We start from the raw sequence: 14,383 nt of genomic DNA, 5'->3' as shown, positions 1-14,383 counted from the left end.
ATGATTATCGAGGTGGTCCCACAGATGCTCCATTTGATTCAAGTATGGGGGATGGGGTCAGGGTAGTACATACAAGTCTTGATCATGCTCTTCCAAATATTGTTGGACATTTTTTAGCCGTGTGACATGTGGCATTGTCTTACTGGAAGATCCCCTCCACCTCACGGAAGACACAGCATGTGTGGGTGTACCAGTAGAGAGAAAAAAGAAGAGAAAAGACATGCAAATTCCAGGACGCACTCCAAAATAATAATAAACTTTATGCAGCGAGCGGGTTACGGCGCTCTACTGGGGGTTCTTAAAGTACATATTTGTCAGGGCACCAGTTGCAGTGAAGCAACAAGGACACAGGGCCCCTTTTAGTGATGTTGTAGTCGATGGTACCCAGCTGTAGGAATGCCAGAGTGGGGTAGGGTGGCCTAATGCCCGTAATGGTGTTGCACCTGTCATGGTGCTCCTACTGGATACGCTGGAACCCCAGGTGAGGCCGTCCGGAAGCGCAGAAAAGGGTAATAGTAGTAGGGGATGAAGAATAAATTAAGTCCAGACCTTGTGATGAGGGTAACAGCTTTACTTGAATAGACTTTTCTCCAAACGATTTACAGGCTTTATCTTGGTTTCCAGCAGGCGTTGGCATTACCAGGGGCAGGCAAACTCCTCTCTGCTACGTCTGTTGCTTTCTGGCTCTGCTGTGCTAACAGGATAACTGTAGAACTCCGCTTTCTCTGGGTGCTGCAGTTTGCTCTGTGATCTGGTTTGTCTCTAGGTAACACTTTACTCCTGGTCTCCGAGGCTGCAGGCTTTGACCTCTGTGTCCAGCAGAGCTGAAGGTCCTCAAGCTGGCCCAGACAGGGCTCGTCCAATAGGGACGAGCACCTGCTGCACACCCTCCCTTGGCAGGGGGTAAAACTCAAATAACTCCTCACTAACTAGTCCCTCCCTAAAGGTTCCATTCTAGGTAAAATAGCTCTGCCATTTATACCGCCATCTGCTGGCGAAACAGGCATATTACACTGAAACTCAAACAGTTGCAATAAAATAGATATGCACAGTATGAAGGACCTGCAATAAATACATATGATGACATGATATTAGACCATTAGAGATAGTAGTGAGGTGCAAAGGTGGTAACGGCACTCTGGGGCCTTACATTTATTGGGTCAATAAATTGAAAACATCGCATAGGGGAAAGAATCTGAGAACCCCAATAAGGGATACCCCCCCCCCCCCCCCCAAGAAATATAGCAACAAATTTATTCTAGGTAAGGGAGCAGCCCAGAATGACATGAATATATAGCAGACCATGTATTATGGACAGATACACCAGGCCTGGTACAATGCTCCTACCCTGTATATGATATAACAACCGTAGGGAGACAATAGTCAAATAATGCGATGTACATGAAATTACCCACAAATATCTAAGCCGAGACAATAAAGTGCAGAAGGATTAGGTAAGGGAGCAGCCCAGAATGACATGAATATATAACAGGCCATGTATTATGGACAGATACACCAGGCCTGGTACAATGCTCCTACCCTGTATATGATATAATAACCATAGGGAGACAATAGTCAAATAATGCAATGTACATGAAATTACCCACAAATATCTGAGCCGAGACAATAAAGTGCAGAAGGATTAGGTAAGGGAGCAGCCCAGGATGACATGAATATATAGCAGACCATGTATTATGGACAGATACACCAGGCCTGGTACAATGTGCTCCTACCCTGTATATGATGTAACAACCGTAGGGAGACAATAGTCAAATAATGGGATGTACATGAAATTACCCACAAATATCTGAGCCGAGACAATAAAGTGCAGAAGGATTAGGTAAGGGAGCAGCCCAGAATGACATGAATATATAACAGGCCATGTATTATGGACAGATACACCAGGCCTGGTACAATGCTCCTACCCTGTATATGATATAATAACCATAGGGAGACAATAGTCAAATAATGGGATGTACATGAAATTACCCACAAATATCTGAGCCGAGACAATAAAGTGCAGAAGGATTAGGTAAGGGAGCAGCCCAGAATGACATGAATATATAACAGGCCATGTATTATGGACAGATACACCAGGCCTGGTACAATGTGCTCCTACCCTGTATATGATATAACAACCATAGGGAGACCATAGTCAAATAATGGGATGTACATGAAATTACCCACAAATATCTGAGCCGAGACAATAAAGTGCAGAAGGATTAGGTAAGGGAGCAGCCCAGAATGACATGACTATATAACAGGCCATGTATTATGGACCGATACACCAGGCCTGGTACAATGCTCCTACCCTGTATATGATGTAACAACCATAGGGAGACAATAGTCAAATAATGGGATGTACATGAAATTACCCACAAATATCTGAGCCGAGACAATAAAGTGCAGAAGGATTAGGTAAGGGAGCAGCCCAGAATGACATGACTATATAACAGGCCATGTATTATGGACCGATACACCAGGCCTGGTACAATGCTCCTACCCTGTATATGATATAATAACCATAGGGAGACAATAGTCAAATAATGCGATGTACATGAAATTACCCACAAATATCTGAGCCGAGACAATAAAGTGCAGAAGGATTAGGTAAGGGAGCAGCCCAGAATGACATGACTATATAACAGGCCATGTATTATGGAACGATACACCAGGCCTGGTACAATGTGCTCCTACCCTGTATATGATATAATAACCATAGGGAGACAATAGTCAAATAATGGGATGTACATGAAATTACCCACAAATCTGAGCCGAGACAATAAAGTGCAGAAGGATTAGGTAAGGGAGCAGCCCAGAATGACATGAATATATAACAGGCCATGTATTATGGACCGATACACCAGGCCTGGTACAATGCTCCTACCCTGTATATGATGTAACAACCATAGGGAGACAATAGTCAAATAATGCGATGAACATGAAATTACCCACAAATATCTGAGCTCAGACAATAAAGTGCAGAAGGATTAGGTAAGGGAGCAGCCCAGGATGACATGAATATATAACAGGCCATGTATTATGGACAGATACACCAGGCCTGGTACAATGCTCCTACCCTGTATATGATGTAACAACCGTAGGGAGACCATAGTCAAATAATAGGATGTACATGAAATTACCCACAAATATCTGAGCCGAGACAATAAAGTGCAGAAGGATTAGGTAAGGGAGCAGCCCAGAATGACATGAATATATAGCAGACCATGTATTATGGACAGATACACCAGGCCCGGTACAATCCTCCTACCCTGTATATGATGTAATAACCATAGGGAGACAATAGTCAAATAATGGGATGTACATGAAATTACCCACAAATATCTAAGCCGAGACAATAAAGTGCAGAAGGATTAGGTAAGGGAGCAGCCCAGAATGACATGAATATATAACAGGCCATGTATTATGGACAGATACACCAGGCCTGGTACAATGCTCCTACCCTGTATATGATATAATAACCATAGGGAGACCATAGTCAAATAATGGGATGTACATGAAATTACCCACAAATATCTGAGCCGAGACAATAAAGTGCAGAAGGATTAGGTAAGGGAGCAGCCCAGAATGACATGAATATATAACAGGCCATGTATTATGGACAGATACACCAGGCCTGGTACAATGCTCCTACCCTGTATATGATGTAACAACCGTAGGGAGACCATAGTCAAATAATGTGATGTACATGAAATTACCCACAAATATCTGAGCCGAGACAATAAAGTGCAGAAGGATTAGGTAAGGGAGCAGTCCAGAATGACATGAATATATAACAGGCCATGTATTATGGACAGATACACCAGGCCTGGTACAATGCTCCTACCCTGTATATGATATAATAACCATAGGGAGACCATAGTCAAATAATGGGATGTACATGAAATTACCCACAAATATCTGAGCCGAGACAATAAAGTGCAGAAGGATTAGGTAAGGGAGCAGCCCAGAATGACATGACTATATAACAGGCCATGTATTATGGACAGATACACCAGGCCTGGTACAATGTGCTCCTACCCTGTATATGATATAACAACCATAGGGAGACCATAGTCAAATAATGTGATGTACATGAAATTACCCACAAGGGTAAGGGTAAGCTCTTGTGATCAGGTCCTCACTCCTCTTGTGTCTCCTCATAGATTGTAAGCTCTTGTGTCTCCTCATAGATTGTAGGCTCTTGTGATCAGGTCCTCGCTCCTCTTATGTCTCCTCATAGATTGTAAGCTCTTGTGTCTCCTCATAGATTGTAAGCTCTTGTGATCAGGTCCTCACTCCTCTTGTGTCTCCTCATAGATTGTAAGCTCTTGTGATCAGGTCCTCACTCCTCTTGTGTCTCCTCATAGATTGTAAGCTCTTGTGATCAGGTCCTCGCTCCTCTTATGTCTCCTCATAGATTGTAAGCTCTTGTGATCAGGTCCTCACTCCTCTTGTGTCTCCTCATAGATTGTAAGCTCTTGTGTCTCCTCATAGATTGTAAGCTCTTGTGATCAGGTCCTCACTCCTCTTGTGTCTCCTCATAGATTGTAAGCTCTTGTGATCAGGTCCTCACTCCTCTTGTGTCTCCTCATAGATTGTAAGCTCTTGTGATCAGGTCCTCGCTCCTCTTGTGTCTCCTCTATCTCCTCATAGATTGTAAGCTCTTGTGATCAGGTCCTCGCTCCTCTTGTGTCTCCTCATAGATTGTAAGCTCTTGTGATCAGGTCCTCACTCCTCTTGTGTCTCCTCATAGATTGTAAGCTCTTGTGATCAGGTCCTCACTCCTCTTGTGTCTCCTCATAGATTGTAAGCTCTTGTGATCAGGTCCTCGCTCCTCTTGTGTCTCCTCATAGATTGTAAGCTCTTGTGATCAGGTCCTCGCTCCTCTTGTGTCTCCTCATAGATTGTAAGCTCTTGTGATCAGGTCCTCACTCCTCTTGTGTCTCCTCATAGATTGTAAGCTCTTGTGATCAGGTCCTCACTCCTCTTGTGTCTCCTCATAGATTGTAAGCTCTTGTGATCAGGTCCTCACTCCTCTTGTGTCTCCTCATAGATTGTAAGCTCTTGTGTCTCCTCATAGATTGTAAGCTCTTGTGATCAGGTCCTCGCTCCTCTTATGTCTCCTCATAGATTGTAAGCTCTTGTGATCAGGTCCTCACTCCTCTTGTGTCTCCTCATAGATTGTAAGCTCTTGTGTCTCCTCTATCTCCTCATAGATTGTAAGCTCTTGTGATCAGGTCCTCACTCCTCTTGTGTCTCCTCATAGATTGTAAGCTCTTGTGATCAGGTCCTCACTCCTCTTGTGTCTCCTCATAGATTGTAAGCTCTTGTGATCAGGTCCTCGCTCCTCTTGTGTCTCCTCATAGATTGTAAGCTCTTGTGATCAGGTCCTCATTCCTCTTGTGTCTCCTCATAGATTGTAAGCTCTTGTGATCAGGTCCTCACTCCTCTTGTGTCTCCTCATAGATTGTAAGCTCTTGTGATCAGGTCCTCGCTCCTCTTGTGTCTCCTCATAGATTGTAAGCTCTTGTGATCAGGTCCTCGCTCCTCTTGTGTCTCCTCTATCTCCTCATAGATTGTAAGCTCTTGTGATCAGGTCCTCACTCCTCTTGTGTCTCCTCATAGATTGTAAGCTCTTGTGATCAGGTCCTCGCTCCTTTTGTGTCTCCTCATAGATTGTAAGCTCTTGTGATCAGGTCCTCGCTCCTCTTGTGTCTCCTCATAGATTGTAAGCTCTTGTGATCAGGTCCTCACTCCTCTTGTGTCTCCTCATAGATTGTAAGCTCTTGTGATCAGGTCCTCACTCCTCTTGTGTCTCCTCATAGATTGTAAGCTCTTGTGTCTCCTCATAGATTGTAAGCTCTTGTGATCAGGTCCTCGCTCCTCTTGTGTCTCCTCATAGATTGTAAGCTCTTGTGATCAGGTCCTCGCTCCTCTTGTGTCTCCTCATAGATTGTAAGCTCTTGTGATCAGGTCCTCGCTCCTCTTATGTCTCCTCATAGATTGTAAGCTCTTGTGTCTCCTCATAGATTGTAAGCTCTTGTGATCAGGTCCTCACTCCTCTTGTGTCTCCTCATAGATTGTAAGCTCTTGTGATCAGGTCCTCGCTCCTCTTGTGTCTCCTCATAGATTGTAAGCTCTTGTGATCAGGTCCTCGCTCCTCTTGTGTCTCCTCATAGATTGTAAGCTCTTGTGATCAGGTCCTCACTCCTCTTGTGTCTCCTCATAGATTGTAAGCTCTTGTGATCAGGTCCTCACTCCTCTTGTGTCTCCTCATAGATTGTAAGCTCTTGTGATCAGGTCCTCACTCCTCTTGTGTCTCCTCATAGATTGTAAGCTCTTGTGTCTCCTCATAGATTGTAAGCTCTTGTGATCAGGTCCTCGCTCCTCTTATGTCTCCTCATAGATTGTAAGCTCTTGTGATCAGGTCCTCACTCCTCTTGTGTCTCCTCATAGATTGTAAGCTCTTGTGTCTCCTCTATCTCCTCATAGATTGTAAGCTCTTGTGATCAGGTCCTCACTCCTCTTGTGTCTCCTCATAGATTGTAAGCTCTTGTGATCAGGTCCTCACTCCTCTTGTGTCTCCTCATAGATTGTAAGCTCTTGTGATCAGGTCCTCGCTCCTCTTGTGTCTCCTCATAGATTGTAAGCTCTTGTGATCAGGTCCTCATTCCTCTTGTGTCTCCTCATAGATTGTAAGCTCTTGTGATCAGGTCCTCACTCCTCTTGTGTCTCCTCATAGATTGTAAGCTCTTGTGATCAGGTCCTCGCTCCTCTTGTGTCTCCTCATAGATTGTAAGCTCTTGTGATCAGGTCCTCGCTCCTCTTGTGTCTCCTCTATCTCCTCATAGATTGTAAGCTCTTGTGATCAGGTCCTCACTCCTCTTGTGTCTCCTCATAGATTGTAAGCTCTTGTGATCAGGTCCTCGCTCCTTTTGTGTCTCCTCATAGATTGTAAGCTCTTGTGATCAGGTCCTCGCTCCTCTTGTGTCTCCTCATAGATTGTAAGCTCTTGTGATCAGGTCCTCACTCCTCTTGTGTCTCCTCATAGATTGTAAGCTCTTGTGATCAGGTCCTCACTCCTCTTGTGTCTCCTCATAGATTGTAAGCTCTTGTGTCTCCTCATAGATTGTAAGCTCTTGTGATCAGGTCCTCGCTCCTCTTGTGTCTCCTCATAGATTGTAAGCTCTTGTGATCAGGTCCTCGCTCCTCTTGTGTCTCCTCATAGATTGTAAGCTCTTGTGTCTCCTCATAGATTGTAAGCTCTTGTGATCAGGTCCTCGCTCCTCTTATGTCTCCTCATAGATTGTAAGCTCTTGTGATCAGGTCCTCTCTCTTCTCTTGTGTCTCCTCATAGATTGTAAGCTCTTGTGATCAGGTCCTCGCTCCTCTTGTGTCTCCTCATAGATTGTAAGCTCTTGTGATCAGATCCTCACTCCTCTTGTGTCTCCTCATAGATTGTAAGCTCTTGTGATCAGGTCCTCGCTCCTCTTATGTCTCCTCATAGATTGTAAGCTCTTGTGTCTCCTCATAGATTGTAAGCTCTTGTGATCAGGTCCTCACTCCTCTTGTGTCTCCTCATAGATTGTAAGCTCTTGTGATCAGGTCCTCGCTCCTCTTGTGTCTCCTCATAGATTGTAAGCTCTTGTGATCAGGTCCTCACTCCTCTTGTGTCTCCTCATAGATTGTAAGCTCTTGTGTCTCCTCATAGATTGTAAGCTCTTGTGATCAGGTCCTCGCTCCTCTTATGTCTCCTCATAGATTGTAAGCTCTTGTGATCAGGTCCTCTCTCTTCTCTTGTGTCTCCTCATAGATTGTAAGCTCTTGTGATCAGGTCCTCGCTCCTCTTGTGTCTCCTCATAGATTGTAAGCTCTTGTGATCAGATCCTCACTCCTCTTATGTCTCCTCATAGATTGTAAGCTCTTGTGTCTCCTCATAGATTGTAAGCTCTTGTGATCAGAGTCCTCACTCCTCTTGTGTCTCCTCATAGATTGTAAGCTCTTGTGTCTCCTCATAGATTGTAAGCTCTTGTGATCAGGTCCTCGCTCCTCTTGTGTCTCCTCATAGATTGTAAGCTCTTGTGATCAGAGTCCTCACTCCTCTTGTGTCTCCTCATAGATTGTAAGCTCTTGTGTCTCCTCATAGATTGTAAGCTCTTGTGATCAGAGTCCTCACTCCTCTTGTGTCTCCTCATAGATTGTAAGCTCTTGTGATCAGGTCCTCACTCCTCTTGTGTCTCCTCATAGATTGTAAGCTCTTGTGATCAGGTCCTCGCTCCTCTTGTGTCTCCTCATAGATTGTAAGCTCTTGTGATCAGGTCCTCGCTCCTCTTGTGTCTCCTCATAGATTGTAAGCTCTTGTGATCAGGTCCTCTCTCCTCTTGTGTCTCCTCATAGATTGTAAGCTCTTGTGATCAGAGTCCTCACTCCTCTTGTGTCTCCTCATAGATTGTAAGCTCTTGTGATCAGGTCCTCTCTCCTCTTGTGTCTCCTCATAGATTGTAAGCTCTTGTGATCAGAGTCCTCACTCCTCTTGTGTCTCCTCATAGATTGTAAGCTCTTGTGTCTCCTCATAGATTGTAAGCTCTTGTGTCTCCTCATAGATTGTAAGCTCTTGTGATCAGGTCCTCGCTCCTCTTGTGTCTCCTCATAGATTGTAAGCTCTTGTGATCAGGTCCTCACTCCTCTTGTGTCTCCTCATAGATTGTAAGCTCTTGTGATCAGGTCCTCGCTCCTCTTGTGTCTCCTCATAGATTGTAAGCTCTTGTGTCTCCTCTGTCTCCTCATAGATTGTAAGCTCTTGTGATCCAGTCCAGCTGGAATGTTAAATGATCCCAATGTGTTTTAGTGGAAAGAAACCACCAGTTTATTTCATGGTGATACATGTTTATAATGTCTTCATTTCTAGGTACTTTTGTCAGTTTACATATATACAGCATTCACCGGAACCCCACCGTGTGGAAGGATCCTGAGGTACAGTCATTTTATGTCTCATTCTTAGTATGTCTTACCTCCCAAGTGTCCCTCTGTAGGACCCAAGTCCCTCTGTAGGACCCAAGTCCCTCTGTAGGACCCAAGTCCCTCTGTAGGACCCAAGTCCCTCTGTAGGACCCAAGTCCCTCTGCCGGACCCATGTCACTCTGTCCACCCATGTCCCTCTGTAGGACCCATGTCCCTCTGCCGGACCCATGTCCCTCTGCCGGACCCATGTCCCTCTGCCGGACCCATGTCCCTCTGCCGGACCCATGTCCCTCTGCCGGACCCATGTCCCTCTGCCGGACCCATGTCCCTCTGCCGGACCCATGTCCCTCTGTCCCTCTGTAGGACTTATGTCCCTTTGTCCCTCTGTCGGACCCATGTCCCTCTGTCGGACCCATGTCCCTCTGTCGGACCCATGTCCCTCTGTCGGACCCATGTCCCTCTGTCGGACCCATGTCCCTCTGTCGGACCCATGTCCCTTTGTCCCTCTGTAGGACCCATGTCCCTCTGTCCCTCTGTAGGACTTATGTCCCTTTGTCCCTCTGTCGGACCCATGTCCCTCTGTCGGACCCATGTCCCTCTGTCGGACCCATGTCCCTCTGTAGGACCCATGTCCCTCTGTCCCTCTGTCGGACCCATGTCCCTCTGTCGGACCCATGTCCCTCTGTCCCTCTGTAGGACTTATGTCCCTTTGTCCCTCTGTCGGACCCATGTCCCTCTGTCGGACCCATGTCCCTCTGTCGGACCCATGTCCCTCTGTAGGACCCATGTCCCTCTGTAGGACCCATGTCCCTCTGTCCCTCTGTAGGACTTATGTCCCTTTGTCCCTCTGTCGGACCCATGTCCCTCTGTCGGACCCATGTCCCTCTGTCGGACCCATGTCCCTTTGTCCCTCTGTAGGACCCATGTCCCTCTGTCCCTCTGTAGGACTTATGTCCCTTTGTCCCTCTGTCGGACCCATGTCCCTCTGTCCCTCTGTAGGACTTATGTCCCTTTGTCCCTCTGTCGGACCCATGTCCCTCTGTCGGACCCATGTCCCTCTGTCGGACCCATGTCCCTCTGTAGGACCCATGTCCCTCTGTCCCTCTGTCGGACCCATGTCCCTCTGTAGGACCCATGTCCCTCTGTCCCTCTGTCGGACCCATGTCCCTCTGTCGGACCCATGTCCCTCTGTCCCTCTTTTTGACCTGGGGAATTAGGGCATTATTACAGTTACTAATCCACCTGTCCGGCCTCTTCCTGTATATTCGGCCATAACCTCATTATTTGGTGCAATTTTGACCCTAAAATCTCTACAATCTGATGATTTATCTGCAAATATTTAAATGGTTATTAAAGCGCAAGAGAGAACATTGTCGCAGGGGCCACATGGAGCGTATACTCCCCGATCCCCGGCTGCAGCAGTTGTGACAGAGTCGGTAATTATGCTTTGGGCGGAGTTAGAGGCGTGGCCTAGTATGGAAGAGCGCGCTGTGATGCGCGCCGCACATATGGTCCCTCTTTGCCATTTTGGGAGGTGTGATATGTTACCCCTGAACTTCTGAAGCACAGCCGACCTCAAATGGCTGCACAGATTAATCACTTTAAACTTTTACTCAAAAAGTACTGTACATTTCTAATACGCTTTGTGTTACAGTTCTGTGCAGTTTTCAAGATCTCTGCTTGCAATCCATGAATGTAGTCTAATGCTGCAGCGCAGGGTGCACTATGTACAGCACAGGGCGCACTATGTACGGCACAGGCAGCACAGGGCGCACCATGTACGGCACAGGCAGCGCAGGGTGCACTATGTACAGCACAGGCAGCGCAGGGCGCACCATGTACGGCACAGGCAGCACAGGGCGCACCATGTACGGCACAGGCAGCACAGGGCGCACCATGTACGGCACAGGCAGAGCAGGGCGCACTATGTACGGCACAGGCAGTGCAGGGCGCACTATGTACGGCACAGGCAGAGCAGGGCGCACTATGAACGGCACAGGCAGCGCAGGTTACACTATGAACGGCACAGGCAGAGCAGGGCGCACTATGTACGGCACAGGGAGAGCAGGGCGCACTATGTACGGCACAGGCAGCGCAGGTCACACTATGTACAGCACAGGCAGAGCAGGGCGCACTATGTACAGCACAGGCAGAGCAGGGCGCACTATGAACGGCACAGGCAGAGCAGGGCGCACTATGTACAGCACAGGCAGAGCAGGGCGCACTATGAACGGCACAGGCAGAGCAGGGCGCACTATAAACGGCACAGGCAGAGCAGGGCGCACTATGAACGGTACAGGCAGAGCAGGGCGCACTATGAACGGCACAGGCAGAGCAGGGCGCACTATGAACGGCACAGGCAGAGCAGGGCGCACTATGTACAGCACAGGCAGAGCAGGGCGCACTATGTACGGCACAGGCAGTGCAGGGCGCACTATGTACAGCACAGGCAGTGCAGGGCGCACTATGTACGGCGCAGGGCGCACTATGAACGGCACAGGCAGAGCAGGGCGCACTATGAACGGCACAGGCAGCGCAGATCACACTATGAACGGCACAGGCAGAGCAGGGCGCACTATGTACGGCACAGGGAGAGCAGGGCGCACTATGTACGGCACAGGCAGAGCAGGGCGCACTATGAACGGCACAGGCAGAGCAGGGGGCGCACTATGTACGGCACAGGCAGAGCAGGGGGCACTATGTACAGCACCGACAGAGCAGGGCGCACTATGTACGGCACAGGCAGCGCAGGTCACACTATGTACAGCACAGGCAGAGCAGGGCGCACTATGTACAGCACAGGCAGCGCAGGGCGCACTATGTACGGCACAGGCAGAGCAGGGCGCACTATGAACGGCACAGGCAGAGCAGGGCGCACTATAAACGGCACAGGCAGAGCAGGGCGCACTATGAACGGTACAGGCAGAGCAGGGCGCACTATGAACGGCACAGGCAGAGCAGGGCGCACTATGAACGGCACAGGCAGAGCAGGGCGCACTATGTACAGCACAGGCAGAGCAGGGCGCACTATGTACGGCACAGGCAGTGCAGGGCGCACTATGTACAGCACAGGCAGTGCAGGGCGCACTATGTACGGCGCAGGGCGCACTATGAACGGCACAGGCAGAGCAGGGCGCACTATGAACGGCACAGGCAGCGCAGATCACACTATGAACGGCACAGGCAGAGCAGGGCGCACTATGTACGGCACAGGGAGAGCAGGGCGCACTATGTACGGCACAGGCAGAGCAGGGCGCACTATGAACGGCACAGGCAGAGCAGGGGGCGCACTATGTACGGCACAGGCAGAGCAGGGGGCACTATGTACAGCACCGACAGAGCAGGGCGCACTATGTATAGCACAGGCAGAGCAGGGCGCACTATGAACGGCACAGGCAGCGCAGATCACACTATGAACGGCACAGGCAGAGCAGGGCGCACTATGTACGGCACAGGGAGAGCAGGGCGCACTATGTACGGCACAGGCAGAGCAGGGCGCACTATGAACGGCACAGGCAGAGCAGGGGGCGCACTATGTACGGCACAGGCAGAGCAGGGGGCACTATGTACAGCACCGACAGAGCAGGGCGCACTATGTATAGCACAGGCAGCGCAGGTCACACTATGTACAGCACAGGCAGAGCAGGGCGCACTATGTACAGCACAGGCAGCGCAGGGCGCACTATGTACGGCACAGGCAGAGCAGGGCGCACTATGAACGGCACAGGCAGAGCAGGGCGCACTATAAACGGCACAGGCAGAGCAGGGCGCACTATGAACGGCACAGGCAGAGCAGGGCGCACTATGAACGGCACAGGCAGAGCAGGGCGCACTATGAACGGCACAGGCAGAGCAGGGCGCACTATGTACAGCACAGGCAGAGCAGGGCGCACTATGTACGGCACAGGCAGTGCAGGGCGCACTATGTACAGCACAGGCAGTGCAGGGCGCACTATGTACGGCGCAGGGCGCACTATGAACGGCACAGGCAGAGCAGGGCGCACTATGAACGGCACAGGCAGCGCAGATCACACTATGAACGGCACAGGCAGAGCAGGGCGCACTATGTACGGCACAGGGAGAGCAGGGCGCACTATGTACGGCACAGGCAGAGCAGGGCGCACTATGAACGGCACAGGCAGAGCAGGGGGCGCACTATGTACGGCACAGGCAGAGCAGGGGGCACTATGTACAGCACCGACAGAGCAGGGCGCACTATGTACAGCACAGGCAGAGCAGGGCGCACTATGTATGGCACAGGCAGCACAGGGCGCACTATGTATAGCACAGGCAGCGCAGGGCGCACTATGTACAGCACAGGCAGCGCAGGGCGCACTATGTACGGCACAGGCAGAGCAGGGCGCACTATGAACGGCACAGGCAGAGCAGGGCGCACTATGAACGGCAGAGCAGGGCGCACTATGTACGGAACAGGCAGAGCAGGGCGCACTATGTACAGCACAGGCAGCGCAGGGCGCACTATGTACGGCACAGGCAGAGCAGGGCGCACTATGAACGGCACAGGCAGAGCAGGGCGCACTATAAACGGCACAGGCAGAGCAGGGCGCACTATGAACGGTACAGGCAGAGCAGGGCGCACTATGAACGGCACAGGCAGAGCAGGGCGCACTATGAACGGCACAGGCAGAGCAGGGCGCACTATGTACAGCACAGGCAGAGCAGGGCGCACTATGTACGGCACAGGCAGTGCAGGGCGCACTATGTACAGCACAGGCAGTGCAGGGCGCACTATGTACGGCGCAGGGCGCACTATGAACGGCACAGGCAGAGCAGGGCGCACTATGAACGGCACAGGCAGCGCAGATCACACTATGAACGGCACAGGCAGAGCAGGGCGCACTATGTACGGCACAGGGAGAGCAGGGCGCACTATGTACGGCACAGGCAGAGCAGGGCGCACTATGAACGGCACAGGCAGAGCAGGGGGCGCACTATGTACGGCACAGGCAGAGCAGGGGGCACTATGTACAGCACCGACAGAGCAGGGCGCACTATGTACAGCACAGGCAGAGCAGGGCGCACTATGTATGGCACAGGCAGCACAGGGCGCACTATGTATAGCACAGGCAGCGCAGGGCGCACTATGTACAGCACAGGCAGCGCAGGGCGCACTATGTACGGCACAGGCAGAGCAGGGCGCACTATGAACGGCACAGGCAGAGCAGGGCGCACTATGAACGGCAGAGCAGGGCGCACTATGTACGGAACAGGCAGAGCAGGGCGCACTATGTACAGCACAGGCAGCGCAGGGCGCACTATGTACGGCACAGGCAGAGCAGGGCGCACTATGTACAGCACAGGCAGCGCAGGGTGCACTATATACGGCGCAGGGCGCACTATGAACGGCACAGGCAGAGCAGGGCGCACTATGAACGGCACAGGCAGCGCAGATCACACT

The 14,383-nt window shown here is 50.2% G+C and overlaps 1 protein-coding gene across 1 annotated transcript in view; it reads left to right on the top strand.

The window, feature by feature from the left end:
- LOC120997515 (cytochrome P450 4B1-like) overlaps positions 1-14,383 on the top strand; it is a 114,066-nt gene that overhangs the window by 88,930 nt on the left and 10,753 nt on the right. Inside the window, exon 6 of the mRNA XM_040427595.1 lies at positions 8,912-8,976. Within this exon, the coding sequence (XP_040283529.1) occupies positions 8,912-8,976 (65 nt within the window). The remainder of the gene's footprint in view (positions 1-8,911; positions 8,977-14,383) is intronic.

The sequence above is a fragment of the Bufo bufo genome, chromosome 4, assembly GCF_905171765.1.
Source record: "Bufo bufo chromosome 4, aBufBuf1.1, whole genome shotgun sequence".
NCBI lineage: Eukaryota > Metazoa > Chordata > Amphibia > Anura > Bufonidae > Bufo > Bufo bufo.
Note: the sequence above shows the minus strand (reverse complement) of the source record. Positions and strands in the feature narration are given on the sequence as shown.